Source organism: Ambystoma mexicanum, chromosome 7p, assembly GCF_040938575.1.
Source record: "Ambystoma mexicanum isolate Mex_15411 chromosome 7p, UKY_AmexF1_1, whole genome shotgun sequence".
NCBI lineage: Eukaryota > Metazoa > Chordata > Amphibia > Caudata > Ambystomatidae > Ambystoma > Ambystoma mexicanum.
Window position 1 is genome coordinate 432,421,098 of NC_090939.1, and position 20,916 is coordinate 432,442,013.

At 46.3% G+C, this 20,916-nt stretch overlaps 1 protein-coding gene across 2 annotated transcripts in view; it reads left to right on the forward strand.

Moving 5' to 3' along the window:
- The window catches only part of CADM2 (cell adhesion molecule 2), a 2,048,893-nt gene that overhangs the window by 1,529,451 nt on the left and 498,526 nt on the right, over positions 1-20,916 (forward strand). For both annotated transcript variants that reach the window (XM_069636448.1, XM_069636450.1), the window contains exon 6: positions 17,421-17,591. In XM_069636448.1, coding sequence (XP_069492549.1) covers positions 17,421-17,591 — 171 coding nt within the window. The remainder of the gene's footprint in view (positions 1-17,420; positions 17,592-20,916) is intronic.

Sequence of the window (20,916 nt, forward strand, 5' to 3'; positions counted from 1 at the left end):
TTCTCCCTGAACATGCGCCATCCAACCCCTCACTTCCTCCTCCCATTGCCATGCTTAATCTTTCACTTTCCTCTAAGTCTTCTCCTATATCACACAATAGCTCCTCTCTACCTCCTGTAGTCCTTGTCTCATCGTCAGTGCGCTCCTCCCTCCCCTCTAGTTCAATTATTCGGGACGGTTCTTCTTGTATCCTCCCCCTTCTTCCACCTTTCTTCAATGGTTATATTCTCACTCTGCGCTCTTGATGTGGGCTCTGACCTAGCAGCATTAATCGCAGTCTGTTCACATATACTTTTTATCCTCGAGAGCTCATCTTTTGCTATAGAGAGCCTTGACTCTAGGTCTTCTGTTAGTTTCTCTATGTTCACTATTGGTGTACTTACCTGGTCTCGCTCTCTATGACTCTCATACGGTGGGGTGCTATTGGCCCTTGAGTGGTAGTGGTTGTTGTTGGGGGTACATATGTTGGGTCACTGTATCCTTCTGCGGGCACTGGCTTATTTAGTATTGGGTACAACCTAGTTATCTCTACCGGTGGCTCCCCTTCTGGCAACACCTTATCATCTTTTGGTATTAGTAATGGATTGTCAGTGGTAGATGGCAGATCAGTACCTAATTCCCTTTTCTTAGGCGGGGGTACCTCTTCAAACAATCTCTATAGGTCTAATATTTCTCTCCTATTATGTAGCTGCTTCCCCTTGTATTTCAAACAAATGCATGTAGCTACCATATCTAGGACACTCTTGTCAAATGATCCCCCTTCGGGCCATACCTGGGGTAATCCTTCCCCCTTCAGCTCTGTGATCCACTGATCGTGATATTTCTTAATGCGTTCAGCGTACCCAGGTAGATTCTTACAAATATGTGATAATGGTGTTTCTGCCCCCATAGTTCGTGGTTGCTCGATACTGATGTATATTTATATATATCTTTATGTAGATGTATCACCAGATGTATCCAAGTATTTGTGTATTACTGCGCGTGGGGACCTGCCTGTGTTTCCGCCACATGTACAATATAAGAATGGCCGCGCACAGCCTCTATTCCGTATACTTTAGGGGGCACATACAAAAGCAAACAACCCTTCGTACACCATCAATATCTTCAGCAACCTTACCCAAAGAATCAAGAAATAAACAATCACTTTACCGCATTGCGCTCTTCTTTGTAAAATTTCTTCTGGTCACACTTACCATAACCACACCATAATTATGCACTTATGACCACCTTTACACATTCATCGTAACAAACATGTTCTGGCACATACGATGCTTACACACCCATAGGCAACACTCTATTCATAGCTCAATTTGTAATCCCTTTCCTCCCTTGCCAGCTGTCCCTTTCCGTCTTAATATGGTATGAATTTGTCTTGTAGTTTTGATATAAACTCGTCTTTCTACTTAGATTATCTTTTTTTTTTTCTTTTGTACTAACTCTGTTTTTTCCCCGTAACCCCAAAGAGAAGAATAGAAAGAATAGCAGTCACTAATGTATTCACTGTGTCTTCCTTTACCAGACACCTTTATCTCATTTTCCACTTCTTCATATATTCCCAGTACTAGTCAAGATAGCACTATGCGGCGCCGCCTTCTACCCCCTCGCGGAGCTAGGTTCCCGTCTCTTTATCTCTTTTCACCTCTTAATCCTAATGGCCATATGCAAAGAAAAAGTAAAGAAAGTCTAGAATGGTCCTTAGCAGTCCCAAAGTGTCCCCTTCCAACCAACCTCGTTCCCTGTCCTATATTTCCTCCCCTACTCCTTTTATGGTCGCTCGCACTTAATACTCACGTGCCCGTCTTGAACCGAGAGTCTCCGAAACTGGGTCCGTCCAGGCAGTGTTGCCGTACGCTCAACGGTCAGCCCCGGACCGGCGAGCGGTACTCAAAGGGGATTTTTCAACCGGGATCCCGTACCCTCTCTCTGTTGAGTGCGCACTTCTGAGCGTACCGGTCGCCGTTGGCGGGCAGCCTTCCGGAGCCGGCGCACCGTGCGTATCCCTTTTCGACCGGAGATTTTTGTGCCAAAGGGGACGGTAGGGATATATATATATATGTTAGCAGAAAATAATAATCATGCTGTCGGGGTCACCACTGAAGGCGAGCGTCCCCCAGATAGCACGATCTTCCCCACTATGAGAGACAATAATGGACTCTCCCAAGATGGGAATAAGGCTAAGACAAAGTGCGGGTGAGCTTAAATGGGAGTTTATCAATCAGAATAGGGCATGCAAAGGACTCTGCAAACTCCGAGAGCGCTCTGTCTGACAATAGCAAAGACAGGCGTATATATTTACAAAAAAGCGTCATAAGAACCTACATGCTATAGGGGGCACAAGTTCGTGGGGATTGGGTGGTGACGACTAACTATAGGTGCTGCTGCGATGTGGTTTGCCGTGGTCGGTGGACGTCACTGGTTACCCTCGTGGGCTGGGCTGGGCATGTCAGCTGGGCTCGTCCGGGCGGTGTTGTGCCAGCCGTGACCAGTGTCAGTGATGAACATCTTTCCTGACTTTCTGCCCTAAGGCCACGCACACCGCAGTCATTCAACATTGCAATATTATCTTCCCCGATAAATCTTCCAATAGGTTATTCTACAGGTTAATGCAACACAGGAGGAATGCACATCAATACATGGTTACCATCGTCCTGTTGACCGGGTATCATAGGTTGCGAGGGTGGGCCACAGGGCACAGGACGGGCTGTCCGAGTTATCATGTCTCGTTAGAAGTCATTATGAATGTGTTCCTGTAGTGTTGCTATAATATTGGGTGTCCTAATTTTACAGGGGCCATTAACCTAGGGTGAGCCAGTGGGTCGTGGAGCCTAAGAAAGGGCGCCTTTGGATCTGTGTTTTAAGGCCGGGGTTTACTGCTGGGTTGTAAATAATTCAGGTGGCAGGCCATGGCCTTGGGTGCTGCGTGGGAATGTGAATGTTTGAACCGGCTCCAGCCGAATTGGGGGAGGTGGAGCAGGGCAGCACAGGCCTCTGCTTTTTCGTCTGGCAGGCTTCAATGGGAGGAAGGGGGAATGGCCTTGCATATGCTCACAAAGGTGTTTTCCTCGTGTGTTGCAGATTTAATTGGAAGAGTCATAAACATTCACATAATATACAATACTCATTGAATCTTTGCAAAGCTTTTTTTTTTTTAAATATATTTTATTAGTTTTATTACAAACAATAACAAAGAGTAAAACAGGTATCAGTGGTGATGATTGAGCATATCAGAAAAAAAAAAAATTAAAATGAAATCCCCAACTGTCCCCCACCCCTCCCTTCCCTCCCCCCCAAGACCACAGTAAGTACTCCAAGTTCTTCAAGAGTCCGTGCTCGGGCCTGGACTGCCCTCCCGAGCTATCTGACTCTCCAGTGATTCAGGGTATAACAAGGGTACAGTTAAGGCCACCCAGCGGTGTAGCTCTTCGCTGGAGTCAAGCCTCTGCACTTGGATCGCAGTCTCCCATGCCGCGGTTTCCGCTGCATTCCACTTTGTAATGTCCCCCCACCATAGGGGCATAGGTGGGCCTTTGGGGCTCTTCCACCCATGGCTATGCACCTTTTGGCAGTTATGTAAATAAGGTCTCTCAGCCTGTTGAGGGGTTTGTTCTCCTTGCTGCGCCTAAACCTGCCCAGGATGCATGCCGAGGGCTCGTCCACTTCGATGTCAATGTCTGCACCGGCCACTCTATCCCTCACTTGAGTCCAGAATTCTCTAATCACTGGGCATCCCCAGAACATGTGGGTCATGCCAACCTTGGGCTCGCTGCATTTGGGGCATGATTGGGTGGTCGCACCGGTGAATCTGGATATGGCTTCCGGGGTGAGATACGCTCTGTTCATGACGTACAGTTGAATGAGCTGTAAGCGGGCGTTCCGGGAGATTTTTTTTATGGTAGTGGGTTATATCGCCCCAGGCTTTGTCTTCGAAAACCTGATTCAGTTCGGTTTCCCATTTGTTTCGGCATCTGAGGTCTTCTTTGGTGGAGCCCCATAGTAAGGCCTCGTAAATACGTGAGGTTTCGTGGCCCCCTTCGGCGGCATTAAGAATCGTTTCAATACATTCGTTTTCGTCATTCATGTCGCCAGCGACTGGCCACCTGCTAGTTAGGGCCTGTATGACCGCTCTGTGCAGTAGGAATTGCCCGGCCGGGAGGCCAGTGGTGTCACTAAGGTCTGGGAAGGCTAAAACCGTCTGCTCCAGGATCAGGTCCCCAAGCGTGGCCACCCCAAGGGCCTCCCATTGTGTACGGGTCTCAAGTTGCCCCCAGAATGGTTGGACATGAGTGCTGCAATGGGGATCTGTGGGGAGTATGGGTCTTCAGACCCGACCAGTTTGCAGGCCCTTTTCCAGAGTCGGAGTCCCAGCTTGACGAGATAAGGGCAGTGTTCGAGAGCACCCCTCTTGGTCCACAGCAGATCCCTAAGTAATAGCTGGGGGAAGGCCGGTTGGAGGAGGCGGGTGTCTGTTGTGCTCTCGTCGGCCATCCACCGCACAATGTGTCTCAGCTGGCTGGCTAGGAAATAAAGTTCAAAATTGGGGACCTTCAGCCCACCCCTCTCGTATGGTCTCTGGAGGGTCTCCAATGCCACCCTATGCCTGCCTCCCTGCCAAAGGAAGCCCCTACAGAGCTTGTTGAGGTCTTCAAAGAACGCCGGGGGGATGTAGAAGGGAATGTTAGTGAAGTAGTGCAATAGGCGGGGCAGGGCGACCATCTTAAGGAGGCCCGCCCTCCCGGCCACCGAGAGCGGAAGCCACCCCCAAAATTCCATGGACTTCGAGAGAGAGTCTTTGGCCCTTACGGTGTTAAGTATATGTTCCGTGCCGGGGGTTCGATGTATGGTTATCCCCAGATATTTAAACAATGTCGCCTGCCATTCGAGATCTAGGGGAGGGAGGGACCCATAATGATCACTGTCTAGTGCGGTTAGGGGGTAGAGGCAAGATTTATTTTTGTTAATCTGGATCCCGGTATGCTTATGAAAGCTGTCCAGGGTTTCAAGAATGTAGGGTAGGAGGTGTTCGGGGTCCTGCAAATCTAAGAGGGTGTCGTCCGCGTACATGGAGACGAGATGAGTTGTCCCATCTATGGTGATGCCCCCATCTCCATATTCCTGTCTCAGGTAGGCTGCTACAGGCTCGGCTGCAATGATGTACAGCATGGGGGATAGGGGGCATCCCTGGCGAGTGCCTCTGTGTAGGGACCATTTCGCAGAAAAGGTTCTATTAGTTCGATCTCTTGCCGTGGGGTTGGCGTAAACCAGCTGGGTCCATTTCAGAAATACGGGACCAATTCCCATCTTTGCCATTGTAGCATATAGCCATTCCCACCTCACGGAATCAAAAGCTTTGGTGGCATCCAGTGATGCCACCGCAAGTTTCTGTGGTCTTCCCTCGGTACTATAAATAACGTGATGCAGCCTACGCAGGTTCTCAGTAATGGATCGACCGGGGACGTATCCGGTTTGGTCTTGATGGATCAACAGTGGGATCACTCTGCGCAGTCTGGAGGCGAGCAATGCGGTGAGGATCTTGCAGTCTACATTTAGCACGGAGAGGGGCCTGTATGAGGCACAATCTGCTCCGTCCTTCCCAGGTTTGAGTAAGGGTATTATCACAGCCTCGCTCAGGGAGTCCGGGAGGGTGCCACGCTCGAAGGCCTCGTTATAGACCTGGGCCAATATAGGGACGAGTGTTTCCTCGTAGGTTTTATAGAACTCCCCTGGGAGGCCATCCGAGCCTGGGGTCTTCCCAGCCGGTAGCGTTCTGATCACCACCTTGACCTCATCGGGAGTGATGGGCTCATCGAGAGTCTCGGCCATATGCGGGTCTAGTTTTGGCAAACGATGATGTCAAGGGCGTCCTCGATCCCCGTGTCAGAGGGAGGGGGGGTCTCAGAGTACAAATTATGGTAGAAGCTGTAGAAAAACGAGTTGATTTCCGGTTGGGTATGCACAGTAGTGCCATCTGGTGCGAGTATGTGGCATATGGGCGGCCTGGGGGTTTCCCTTTTGTAGAGCCAGGCTAAGAGTTTCCCGGGCTTGTCTCCCAGGGCATGGACTCTCTCCATGTGTTTGGCGTAGCTTAGTTTACCAAGGGCTTCCCAGTGCTTTAGGCAGGTTTGTCTAAGTTTAGAAATTTTAAGTAAATGATCGGGAGATGAGTCAGCCCTGCCCTCGAGGGTGCGCAGGCCTCCCTCGGCTTGTTCCAGCAGGGTTGTGATGGATCTCTGTGCGCCCCCCACTGCTGCGATCATCTCACCCCGCATGACCACCCTATATGCCTCCCAGGCGGTGCCTATGTATTTAACGCTATGTAGGTTGTTCTCGCAATATTCTTCAGTCTCGCCTCTAATGTGCTCTCTGAATGATGTATCAAGTAGAGCTTCGGCTCTCAATCTCCACGTGGGTATGGGGGGTCTAGGCGGGAACACCTCCCAGGTGACCAGCAGGGGAGAATGATCGGACAGCACTCTCGGGAAGTAATGCGCGTCAACAAACATAGACTGCTGAGTCTGGCTGAGAAAGATATAATCTAACCTGGTGCGCACGGCATGTGGGGGGGAGTAGAAGGAGTTCTCACGTTGCCCCAGGTGCTGGTCCCTCCAAATATCACTTAGTTGCAGCTGGTGGACTAACCTGGAAAGTATTTTGGTCGGAGGGGAGGGGAAGTCGTGTTTGTCGTCGGATCTGTCCAGCAAAGGGTCGAGGGTGCAGTTATGATCGCCCCCCCATATCATAAATCTGTCCATATACGGGGTGAGCGTGTGTAGAGGGAATGGAAGAAGGTAGTTGCGTCGTGGTTGGGTGCGTAAGTGCTGACCAGGCACAGTTCTTTACCCTCAATAGAACCACAACCATTCTTGCCTTGTTGTCTGATTTAGTGCTGGTGAGCCTGAAGGGGACCGTGGGGGCAATCCAAATCAGGACCCCTCTGGCATAGGAGGAGTATGTGGAACCCACTAGGGTGCCGCGCCAAGTATTGGCCAAGGCGTCTAGCTTTTTGGCAGACAGGTGAGTCTCTTGGGGCATGGCGATACCGACCTTGCATCTCTTCAAGTAGGACTGGACGCGTCGTTGTTTGACAAAGCTGTTCAGGCCTCTAACGTTCCATGTGACGATCTTAACTGTGTCAGCCATAGTTGTGGCATAGTCGGACGAGTGGGGCCAGCAGGACTCTGTGTCTTATTGATGCTGAAATGCATGGCGAGTCCTTCCGTGGTCTTGGTGATTCCCGTTTGCAGTTCCCAACTATAGTAATAACTCCCTGTTTCCCACCCTCCCCCCTTAACTGTAAACAACCCAAACATAGAACTAGCCCAACGAGGTTACCCTCGTTATGACAGTCCCGTTTCCGCTCCGTAGGACCGTGCATGGGTCACTAGGTGCCCTACGGGTGGGTATGTACACCCAAACAAAAAGGAAAGACATTTCCAGGGGGAGGAGTGGACCTTGACTCGAGTGTCTCCATATCAGGATCCATTCAGTTGAGTAGGGGGCTCATTCCGCCCACCGGAGATGGGTGAAGGCTTCCTGATTTCTGTCGAAATGACGGTAGAAACGTTATCTAGGTTTCCGCTTTCTTTCTTCGATGTCAGGAATTTGCTCTCCATCCATCCAGTCTCTGGCCTGTGCCGGAGTTTCGAAAAGGTGTGCCCTGTTGTTGTGCAGCACTTTGAGTCTCGAAGGGTACAGGAGCATGTAACGCAACCCAGCTGCCTTCAACCTGGCCTTTGTGTGTATAAACTGGGCTCTGTTCATTTGAACCTGGAAGGTGTAGTCAGGGTAGATTGCAATTGTGGCAGAGTCTCGTTTGATTTGACCACCTGCTCGAGAAAAGGCTAGGATCACTTCTCGATCTCTGTAATTAAGCACTTTCGCGATCACCGGCCTGGGTGGAGCGCCCCGCGGAGATCTTTTAGCAAGGGATCTGTGGGCCCTTTCGATAGAGAAGCCTTGGGAGAGTTTACCAGCTCCCACCTCTTGCAGCAGGAGGTTCTCAATATAGTTAGTGGGGTCGGAGACCTCGATACCCTCAGGTAGCCCAAGGAGATGAATATTGTTGCGACAGGCTCTCCCCTCCGCTTCCTCCGCCCTGTCTTCCAAATTCTTGACTCTTTGTTGGAGCTCATCTACGTCTCGAGGAGTTGCATTTTGGATTCAGTATTTTCCTTGACCTGTATTTCGAGCGCGTCAGTCCTGCCGCCCAGAGAGCGGACATCTTGGCGCAGAAGGCCCAGGTCAACGGCAACAGCATCGATTTTGTACTCCATCATTGTTTGTAGAAGTCTGATGGCTTCGAGGAGCTGGGTGTTGCTGGGTTCAGGTGCCGCCGGTGCTGTATGGTCCGATTGAAGACTTGTGGGCACACAAATCGTGCTCTCAGGGTTTGGAGATGCGTTGGCTGCGTATGTGTCCAGGGTGGTCTGCTGTTGCCTGGGCGAGCTACTTTTACCAGCCATCTTGTGAGTCCACAGTTCTATCGCGCCAGGGGTGCCGGTGGTAGGCTGCCAGTAAGAGGCTGTCGCCGCGGGGCCCAGGGCCAAGATGAAGGTGAAGGGGGGGAGAGGCTGCAATATCTGGGCGTCGAAGCGGGGCTTCGCGCATCCGAAGAGGCAGGCGTCAGGTTTTGGCAGTGCCCGCGCCCCGTCTTGTGGGTGAAGGTCGCGTGGGGGGAGAGTAAGCTGTGGTCGTCTGGGGATTCACTGGTTCTTGTGGATGTGGAGCGTCTGGCCTGGGTCGCTCCCGGTGTCGGCCAAAGGGCGCAAGGTGGTGGAGTCAGCTTCGGTGACACTCCCAGGTGCAGATATGCATTGGCGGGAGGGAGGGGGGATGAAGCCCCGGTAATATGCGGTCGCAAGTCCTCTGTCACTGGTTACCCCCCGCCCCGCTCACCTTCGCGGCTCCGGCCGGCCGCAGGTCTTGTCAGGGCTCCGCTGGGCCCCGCGGCCGTGGGCAGGACGCCGCTGGATGGAGGCTCAGGGGGCGGGTCGCTCTGTCTACGAGCGCGGTTGCTCTCTCTCCCGACCCTGGTTGTTCCGGCTCCCCAGCAGGCCCCGATGGACGACGTCCTCTGCGGTGCAGGCGCGCTCTGGTCCCTCGAAACTCAGGATGCGGGAGCCGCCATTTTGGTTCTCGGCTCCGGCTCTTCTCGCTCGACGTACGTCGATGTAGGTTGTCTCCAACCGTCTGAAAGACAGATCAAGCGACAGCTGATGAGATCCGGCGACGAATGGTGCAAGTTGAGGCTTATAAAAGTTAGCAGAAATGCATGAAAATCAGCTTATGATGGCACATCGGCACGGAGCTCACAGGAGACACGTCCGCTCTACATGGCAGTTAGCCACGCCCCCCTCTTTTCAAAGCTTATGTTATTGACATTGTTAGTGCCTTTCACATGGCCATTTCAAACGCGTTACCTATACGCTAAGTATTTAACAACCACAACATTTTGTTACATTTCTATACATGTGCGATAAGCGAGGTAGTAGTGAGGTTGGTGGAGTACGCAGGAACAACCCGCTAATAAAACTGATGGCAGTGACACATAGTGAGCTTGGACGTACATATGGTGCATTTTCTTGCACCACTTACATGAGCTCCCAATAGGGTTGTGTTTGTCTTCCTTTGCGCTTTAGCAGCATTAGTTCCCTGCTGGCCGGGTCATACTGGGAACAGCGATACCCTGCGGAAGGTGAAATGTTACAGTGTTGGTATCTAACACTAGCTCATGTCCGTCTGTTCGTGGGAACGGGCACTCAGCGGATCTGCCAGAGAGCTGCGGCCACGGGGATAAGTGAGACTCTCCAAGGGTGGGGGCCGCGCTGTGGTGCACAGGGCTCAAGCCATCTTTATTTCACAAAATGGTTTCCAGGGCCTAGCTAAATACAGCATGTTTGGTCAATGACTTCAGCCAGTGGCCCACCCACCACCTGGGCCCTGGTGGCAGGGGGAACCCCTGACGAGCCATGGACTTCACAGGGGGGAGACGATGCAGGGGAGGGGGGTCTCTTGGACCAATCCTCCCATACACCTGTAAGGGTGACACAACACTAGAACATAGATAAGAACAAGTGTCAAGTGTGTGAGCAGAGTGGGACACAGAGAAAAGAAACAAGAGGGACAGCATTGAACAAAACAAACAAATATAAGAAACAGGTGACTTACAAACATAACATTAACATGGGGGGGCAAGGGCTTGAAACTGAAGAGGAATACTACAAATCTACACACATGACAATATTACATGCACTGGAGGGGGTGCTAGGGTCAGGTAGGGATGATGGAGAAGGCAAGTGGTCTTCATTTTATTAAATATTATTGTCATGGAGCAATACCATATGAAACAAATATGCATATGTGGATGGAGTTCATTTGAAAAAAACCCTCTTCAAAAAAAGATAAAACTCGAGCAGAAGTTGTGCAATGTTGTGGTTGCTAAATATTTGATGATGGAGTCATTCTAATGCGAAGACATTGGGCCTCATTACACGGTAGGCAGTAAGGGTTTACCGGTACCGGTATTTTACCGGTACCGGTAAATCCTTACCACCTTACTACGAGGTCCCTTTGCGGGTTGGGGAATTTAACGCCTGCTTTTTGCAGGCATTAAAAACCAACACGCAAAGGGACCAGTGGAGCTAATTACGGTACCGCAATTTGCGGTACCGTAATTAGCGCCTTCCCCATTCCCATAGAGCCCTATGGGGCAAAAATGGGAATGGGGAAGGGCAATGGTTCAAGGGGGAATTACCGTCCCGCCAACCTTGGAATGGGGCGGTAATTCCCCTTTCCACCAAGGCGGTGCCGGTATTTTACCGGCATGAACCATGGTGCTAATAGCGCCATGGTTCAACGCCTACCGTGTAATGAGGCCCATTGTGTGTAGTCATGCTGTGCATCATTCACAGTGGGTGACAATCCATGATTGATAACAAGGGGCTAAACTGATGCAACAGCAACTCTCAAATAAACCATACGAGAAGTAAGTAGCAGCATCTCATCTTAGATTGGTTGACACTCTGTCAAATAAGCTGCATACCACTGACTAAAGATGTTTACCACATCTGCTATTTACTTGAGGTTTCTCTCAATCTCGAAAACAATCTGCATGTCTTCCCCGAAATGATGGATTGTAATTCCTTCTAAAAGAAACAAATCATGCAGTTGCTTGGCGTATATGTTAAAAATCTTCATATGGTGACACTTTGAAGAGGTAATACATGTCTATTTTATACCTAAGGATGGTGTCAACTACTTTGAGAGTTTTTCATACACTTTGGAGAGCTGCAGAAGTCTAGCAACAAAGGATGAGTGTTCATGGGCGTAAAGTATAACTAACAGGTGTAGAAGCATTCACAGCCCAACATGACCATGTTACACGGTTTTCAGCAGGTTACCTTGTATATCTAGTAGAGCCATCTCGATACCTCTTCAAAGTTCAAATGGGCAGTCTTCGTAAAGTTTGCAGTCTTCAGTTCAAGCCAAAGTTGGGTAGAGTTGTATTTATTTAGGATCCACTGTAAGAACAGAACAGTAGTGATGAGTCAGAAACTGAAGAACAGAGAAGGGTCCATGGATGAATGTTTCAACAGAGGTCGGCCCATGTATGCCTTAAATTCAGAAGGATGGCATCATGCATCATACCTGATGATGCCTTTGATTGTCAGTGCTAGTACATTCAGTCACTCGAAAGATGGACATAAGTCATTTGAGAAAAGATAATCTCTGTCAAACTGTGATAAGGTTTGAGTAAAAGTCACTGGTTTGAAGGCAAGGCATTCTTAGTAAGTGGGCAGTGGTTACCACACCTGATACTAGGTTAAGTGGAAACTTTGGGGATTCAACGTCCTCAATGAATGACAGAATTTGATTTTTTTCTAATAGCAGACATGTTCTAGACTATACTGGCTTTATTTCAATATTAGACCTATTTACATGTTTTAAAATATTCCCCCCACCCCCGCTCATGCACCGTGTCTCTCTCCCCTTCCCCCCACCCCCTGCTCATGCCCCATGTGTCTCTCCCCTTCCCCCAGCCCCTGCTCATGCCCTGTGTCTCCCTCCTTTCCCCCACCCCCTGCTCATACCCCGTGTGTCTCTCCCCTTCCCCCCACCCCCATTCATGCCCCGTGTGTCTCCCCTGTTACCCCCACCCCCGCTCATGCCCCGTGTGTGCACCCTGTTCCCCCACCCCCGCTCATGCCCTGTTCCCCCCACCCCCGCTCATGCCCTGTGTGCGCCCTGTTGCCCCCACCCCTGCTCATGCCCCGTGTCTCCCTCGTATTCCCCCCAACCCCCACTCATGCCCCATGTATTCCCGCATGTTCCCCCACCCCCCACTCATGCCCTGTCTCCATCGTGTACCCCCTCACCCCCCACTCAAGCCCCGTGTGTCTCCTGTTGCCCCCACCCCCGCTCCTGCCCTGTGTGTCTCCTGTTGCCCCCACCCCCTGCTCATGCCCCGTGTCTCCCTCGTGTTCCCCCCACACCTCCGCTCATGCCCCGTGTTTCCCTCGTGTTACCCCCCACCCCCTCGCTCATGCCCTGTGTCTCCCTCGTGTTCCCCCCACACCCCGCTCATGCCCCGTGTTTCCCTTGTGTTACCCCCCACCCCACCACTCATGCCCCATGTCTCCCTCGTGTTCCCCCCATGCCCCGCTCATGCTCCTTGTCGCTCTCCTTCCCCCCACCCCCGCTCATGCCCCGTGTTCCTCCCCACCCTCTGCTCATACCCCATGTCTCCCTCATGTTCCTCCCCACCCGCTGCTCATGCCCCGTGTCTCTCTCGTGTTCCCCCCGCCCCCGCTCATGCCCTGTGTTTCCTTCCTTTTCCCCTCACCCCCTGCTCATGCCCCGTTTGTACCCTGTTCCCTCTCACCCCCCGCTCATGCCCATGTGTCTCCCCTGTTTCCCCCCACCCCCCGCTCATGCCCTGTTGTGTTCTCTTTATACACCCCGCATTTCCTTTCCATGGTGGCCATCTTGGTAAAAGATTTTCCTTCCTACACCGGGACGCCGCAGGCATCCCGGTGTAGGAAGGAAAATCTTTTTTTTTTTTACCACCCAGCGTTCCCACTTTGAGGACATAAGATGTTAGTGGTCTTCATCTATTGAAAAAGATGTTATGGTGACGTTGCACTAATAAAAACCTTTAAAATTGAGTATAAAAAAAATGTTACAGGGACGTTATGGTTAAGTTGCACTAATAAAAACCTATGAAATTCAATGAAAAAACTTTGTTAAAGTGACATTATGGTTAAGTTGCGCTACTAAAAACCTATGAAATTCAGTGAAAAAACTTTGTTAAAGGGACGTTATGGTTAAGTTGCGCTACTAAAAACCTTTGAAATTCAGTGAAAAAACTTTGTCAAAGGGACATTATGGTTCCAAGTAAAACCGAAAAACCCTTGAAATTCGCCAGTTATGGTAAGCTAAGCAACCATAACTCGCGCCACCACCGTGCATTGCTAAGACTAACACCCAGGACATCAAAGATGACATCACAAATGTCATTGATGACATCACTGATGACATCACATGTCTGGCTCACTCTTTTTTCTTTTGCTGACATATCTAGGCCACATGGTTTTTTTCAGTAACAGTCAGAAACTAAAAATGTTAATTTATTTGATGTATCCTTCAAGTAGGTTCTTACAGAAATTCCCTTAGAGTCCAGTCACATCATATGAAACATATACATACGGGAAGACACAAGCTTGAAAGACAGCAATCCTTTTTGTGCATAAAGATAATCAATAGTCTTATGAGCACTTTCTGATAGTTCTGTTGTTTTTTTATGGCTTTTTTTTCCCTGTATATGATCATATTTGTATACATTGTACTCACACTACTTTCCTTAGGGTCCAATTACATCAAGTGATACATATACATAGGGTAAATAGCAGCTTTGAAACAGCGCAATCATTTATTTGCATGAAAATAATCAGTTAAGTTATGAATTGTTTCTGCTACTACTTGTGCTTTTTTGCTAACTTCACTTTCCCTATATATACCCATATTGGTATGTGTTCTTGTGTCTTTGTGTTTTGTCTATAGTAAAGCAATTATGTAATACATGTGTTTTATTAGCTACTTATTACATATTTCACAGTACACAAACATCTATTAAGAAAACAATTATCATTTCATTATTCAACATATTAACATTACGAATATTATACCTTCATCTTGTATACTGCACACAATGTTATGTTTCTGCATGAGTAGCATAGTATACTAGATAGAACTCCATAATAGAATGCTATTTATATCAATGCAACGTTCAATGCACTAATTAGGGTATGATATTTATTGCAATGATCCTTGAAACTTGTTTCTCAACATTATAATAAGAATCCCTTGTACACATTTTATGAAAAGTACATACACATGTGATGTCATCAGTGATGTCATCAATGACATTTGTGATGTCATCTTTGATGTCCTGGGTGTTAGTCTTAGCAGTAAACGGTGGTGGCGCGAGTTATGGTTGCTTAGCTTACCATAACTGTTTTTCGGTTTTACTTGGAACCATAACGTCCCTTTGACAAAGTTTTTTCACTGAATTTCATAGGTTTTTAGTAGCACAACTTAACCATAACGTCCCTTTAACAAAGTTTTTTCACTGAGTATATATATATATATATATATAGATTTTCTTTCTATTTGAGTATCCTCTGTTGCCAAAGAGTAGTCATGGATGGTTCTCAATCTAATTCCATACTGTTTGGTGTTCATCTGAACTCAGCAAAGCCTCTGTTTGTACAACATTATTATTTGCCTTGTTTCAATTTCAGCGCCAACAACTTTTCAAGAAGAATCTAGTTGTAAAATATGTAATCTGAAAAATGCACTTATTAATTATGCTTACTAATTAAGTATGTGCAGCTTGAGCAACTTCTGAAAGGCATCTCAGACAAATACGTAAAACAATTTATTACATCCTGGTAAAATCCAATGCAACAGATCTGAATAGCTGTTCTTTGTGGAGGACCCAGATTAAATACTTTATATGTTTCTAAAGAAATATTGACACATTCATAGAAGGTAACAGACTATTCCTTTATTATTAGGGAATTAGGCCTAACTTTGGGATGCAACAGAGTGTTTTACAGTCATTGGGGGAGGAATAAGGTTATGGAGCATAGAAACAAGGTATTGGGGATCTAACAACAGTGGAGGTAGGGAGGGCAATAGTCAGCAATGGCTCTGCAAGTGAAATAGGGAGAAATCAGTGGGGATGAGATCACCCATTCTCATTTAAATTTGGGAGTGGATGATGTATGGACCTAGGTGTTATGGAGGAGCCATTCTTTGAAGAGGAGGGTCTTGACCTCCTTCCTGAAGTGTAGAAGGGAGGGGGTGAGTTAGATGCCAATGGGGAGTACGCTGCAGAGTCTTGGGGCATAAACAGAGAAGGCCTGTTGTTTCTCCTTCCTGTACCAGCACAATTCATGTCTGCACATATCTTTACTTCTAGAGCATCATAGCCATCCAGAGACGCTGAGTTCCTCATTGAGGTAGCTGGGGACTTCAGTGTGACAACCTTGTATATGTTTCAGCAGGATTTGAAAATGAAAAAGGCTTGCAGCAGGAGCCAGTGCATTTTGATGAAGATCAGGGAATTTGGTCACATTTGCAGAGTCCTTTGATGGGTTGTGCTGCAGCTTGCAGGACACATCTCAGGGGAGCCTGGGTATTTGCTGGAAGGCCTTCCAAAAGGGCTTTGCTACCATACAGGTGCGAGAGGGCCAAGACTTGGACAGCAGATTTGAAGTTGTTTTCTCAGATGAAGGGCTTGATTTTTTGCAGGAGAGAATGATATTGGTAAGAAGCCTTTTGCGTCTTCTTTGCGATGTGTTGTTTAAAGGATAGGTGCCTGTCGATGTCAAGCCTAAGGGACTTGGTGCAGGTTGCCAGCTGTGGTGTAAAGCACTTGAGGTGTAAAGCAGAGACCCAGGTCTGAATGTCTGGCTGGTTGATGTTGTTGGTCAGCAGTAAGAATTCAGTCTTGAAGGGGTTGAGCTTCACGTCACTGGACATACACAAGTGGATCATTGAGAGGCAGCACTTGAGTCTATGGATATCTTTGATAGAGGATATCTTCAGATGGAGCTCCACGTAATCTGCATTGTGGTCATGTGGATGTTGTATGAAGTAAGAAGGGTTGCAAGCGATTCCAGGTAAAGACTAAAGGTCACCGGGAGAGGATGGATCATTGTGGGACTCGACAGGAGAGCGGTAGAGTTGCTAATCTGGAGGAATCTGTTTGTACAAACTGGTATGATTTTAACTGAGGACAATCTTGCTGGTCCCCATTGGCCATTCCTCTTCAAATAATATGGTAGTGTTTCCCAACTAGGATGGAATCATGTATTCCAAAATATTGATTAATAAATTAGAGTGCCTTGTGCAAAGAAATGGCCAATTGATCAAACAGAAATGGTGAACTCGGGCTCAGTCTTAATCAAATGTGTACCATAAACATTCAGTTTAATCTACACGAAATGGATCAACATGATAAACAACTTGTAGATTGCATCTTCTGTAAAATACTGCATTTGATTAAACCATTGTGTTGGTAACAAATATATGTTCTGTGCCAAAATACCACTATTTGTTATGTACTTGCAAAGCCTAATTTTTAGATCTACATGCTGAAATGTTGTCAACATCTGTAAAAAGGTAATGTGGGTCATACATATATGTATAGGAAAACCTGGAATTCATCCAAATATATTTAACTGATTAGGGTGTAATTGGGAATGAGATGTCTCTGGAAGTGATATGCCAAAATGTCTGATAATTTTTGGAACCGGTTTTACAGTTTGTGAGTTACCTGTTAACATGGGGAGTTCTTTAAAGTAACATTAACATGTTCATTATGTCCAGTGCCGCTGTAGATGTGTATGTGTATGTGTCTTTTGTGAACAGGGCAAAATGACTATATCCACAAATGTTCATGTTCTTCAAACAATAGTACCTTGTAGCAGACCTACAACTGAAAGTTGGTTTGGACTGCATAGGTTGAAAATCCATGCAAACAATTTTGATTTTGGATTACATTCCTTTGGGAATTGTTAAAACGTATATGTTGCAATTTACCAAATAACTCTAGTGAATGGTAAAAGCTGTAATCCACTCGTTGATTCTTTTTCCAACCACTGTCAGTCTCAGCATTGTGTGCCATGTGATGCTTGCTTAATGTTCACAGTTTGATGGAGCCATGTTGTGATGGGTGAAGTTATATGAAAGTTTTGATGTCCTTGGCAATGCAAGGAATATTGTGTTCTTGAATCATAGAGAGAACCTGCCCTTAGTGAAGTAAGCTGTTTCACTTGAGCGTACAGAATGTAATAATTTTTGTGTATGTCACAAATATCATGTCACAACTGAAACACTTGTTCTTTTCTTATCCACAGAAGTCCAGTATTTCAAAGAAGGGGACATCAATGGCAAAACATTCAGTGTCAGTAGCACACTGGATTTGCGAGGTGACCGTCGAGACGATGGTGCCACTGTAAGTTGCAGAGTAGACCACGAATCTCTTAATTCTACACCTCAGATAGCAAAGGAAGTGCTTCTCATTCACTGTAAGTAATGCAACATACACACATTTGTTTGATTACCAATGAACTGTGTTATAATGTATTATTGTTCATTTTCCATCAACATGTTATTCTTGTATTCAAGTTCTATGGGGCCAAAGACACTTGAGGTCACCACTAATTTATAATGCAGAAAGAAAACGGCTTCCCATTACCTGCCATTATTTATGCCTAAAGAATAAGGTATTGCTAGACTGAATGTATTTGAATAATGCATGAACAGCTTGCAATTCCAGATGTTTCTTTTCACATTCTCCAATCTCCAAAGGACTTGCCAGCTCTATGAACTCTTCTCAACACTGCAGGGGTGCACTTCATACAGGAGGCATTGCAAGACTAATAAGAGACACTTCTTGTCTACTTAAAAAGAGATCCACATCAATATTGCAGTTTAGAAAGTATTGGGAAACTCTGTCTTGTGTTTCTCTTGGGCCCCACTGAATGAAATGATTGATGACATTCATCCATGCACACTATAATTATTAGTATTCACTGAATGACATAATCAGTCCCTTATAATTACTGCACATAGTTTGTATTTTTAGAATTCATAAATTATGTAAATGCCTATTAAATAATATGTAGGGTTGCAGACGTGTGGGCTATGTGTACTATTACACTTAAGACCGCTTTTTTCTTTAAATATTCGTTTTCCTTTTTTAAGGGAGGACATGTCACTGCTCTTACTGAAATGAAATGTCACGCTTAAAGTATTGTTACTCAGACTAGTAGCTATTAGTGACATATGTAAACATATAGCCACACGGAGTGGCTGGCTTCTTCTAAATTCACAGTAACAATCAGATTTGTCAATTTGTGTTTATGTTTTTTTTCTAGAATAAATGTGTCGTCTGAGGATGCTTTATTCAGCAATCATTATAGATTAAACAGGGATCAAAATTTTGTATCAGATTATGGATTTGGATTGGGAAAAAAATAGCCATTGTAGCATTGAACCCATATGGTAGGTTAGGGGAACATGTATTCTAGGGCAACATGGCATGCAGTGTATCCCAAAGAGGGGGAGACAACGTCAACGAGCAAACACTTGAAAGGCAATAATGTGCACTATGTGGTCAGGAACATTCACCAGGAGTTCAGAATTCAAATGAGGCTGTCAATGAGTTCCTTTCAGGATCTCCTTCTCTGAAGAAGGTGGAGCCTTCATATGTAACCATTTTGAACATGTGTTTCATCATATTCTACATGTCTCGGGGTGCAATTTAACATATTCTGTTCTGAAATGAGCAACCTTTTTGGAATGTTTAGATTGGCTCTCCAACTCAGGATGTAGAATTCCAAGAAAATTCTTGCCGCTGTTACCTGATATTTCCTTGGAAATCTCCTTCTCGACGTGGTGAGTCAAGACAAACTTCCTTGGAACCCCTGCCGTGGCCAATGCTGCGTGTCCTAATTCTGTCCTCTCCGTTTCCCCAAAGAGCCCCATTCTGCTTTCCTTACCTGCCTGCTCCTTCCTTCACCTCGGCCTGTACTGTCCTCCTAACTTCGGCCTGCACTGGTGCACTGCCTTTCTTCCTGTGTGCACTGGCTCTCACCTTCAATAATGACCTGTTCCATGGCTACATGGCAACGCATACCATTTTATTTCTCCTAATAACCTGTCCATCAACACCTCAACAGGACCTAAAAGACTTTGCACCCTTTGAGGAGTGTGGGGGGAAGGGGATGCTTCCAGGACCTTAAGCACCCTTATCCTAAGGGCTTTGTTTCGCTTGAGTCTGTTAAATGTGGCTTCTGGGCTCATATTGGCTTGGAAATTCCCCATCTTCTCAAGAGCAGTAAGTCTTAATTAATATCACAACAGCAAACTAACACAGAATGTATGTTTACACAACAATCATAATTATAACGTCATATAACAATTTATGCTAGCAGTCACAACAGTCTCATCTCTAACAACCTGGGGCCAGATCGTCAAAATGTTGCTATTATGCAGAGAAATTGAGAAAATTAATTTAGCACCACTTTTCTCCTTAAATAATATGCAATAGAGGGCAAAGGTTTAGCCACAATCAGTATTACATAAGCATGTTTTCACTATGGTAGAAATAAAGCGTAGCACTTCATTTACTATATTTGCTGTATACTATAAAAAAATGTTTTTTTGTGTGATGCAGCAAACTTAGTAAAATAAACAGCCTGTTTCTGTTTTGCCCCAAAATGCAGTCATTTTTTAGATAATATGGATTGTGGTGAAACCTGTTTGTTTCATCCTGTATTACACACTTGCTGAATATTTAGCACTTTAACCAAATGTTAGATAATTTGGCCATTGATAGACATCTCTGCCAAAATCTATTAAAATAATAAACCCTTCTTATCACCAAACAGTTGAACGCTTACATTAATGTTTAAGCACCTTACATTGTCATAGGTGACAGATGATTTCATTTTAGCTCAAACATTAAAAACTGGACCTGGGCGATGGTGAGTAAAAATCCTAAGGGCTCGATTTATGGAATTTTTTTGCACAGTTCAAATTGAATTTGCACTGCTGAAAAGTGACTTTGCACTGTCTATGCAAACCCTGATTCATGGAACTGTGCAAATTGTATTTCTGAAGTGCAAAGTCATTTCTGCAGTACAACATGTACTTTGTGCAAAGTCCCTTTAAACCGTACAAAACATTCCATGAATTGGGCCCTTAATCTCTTATACGAGTTTGCTCATCGACAGGACACACATTGTTGGAGTGTGATCAGGGCCCATATGGCAATAATCCATGCTACTGAAAGCAGATGCTTGATAGGCTCTGATGGGTAAAAGGGAGTGAGAGCATCATTGAGAATCAACTAAATATGCAACTAAACTATTGAAATGGTTCAAACAACCTTAATACAACACTGATGCAGCCGGAAATGCAATTAGACCATAAATCATTATTAATGCAAACACGCGAGGAAGTTGGATTAAGTTGCATTAAGCATCCCTTTCCCCCCATCTGCCAACTCGCAGATACTTGTTTTGTTGCACATTCCAACAAATGTGTTGATGTGTAAGAGAGAAAGAGAGATTGACAGGGGCAGAGTGAGCTAATTAAATGGGAACTGTATGCAAGAGGCCAGTGGTGGGAGTGAATGGTTGCAGGTTGTTTTGCCTTGTAAGGCCTACTCACCTGTTCTGCTGACTAACCATCTCCCCTCTAGGATCTCCTATCACCTTACACAACAAATAATTCCTGAATAGACAGCCAACACAGGCCTAGCCATGAGCACAGCAACACAAACGTATCCACGACTAAACTCTCCTCTTTAGCCCTGTCAAATGTAAATCATGGTACTCTGTTAGA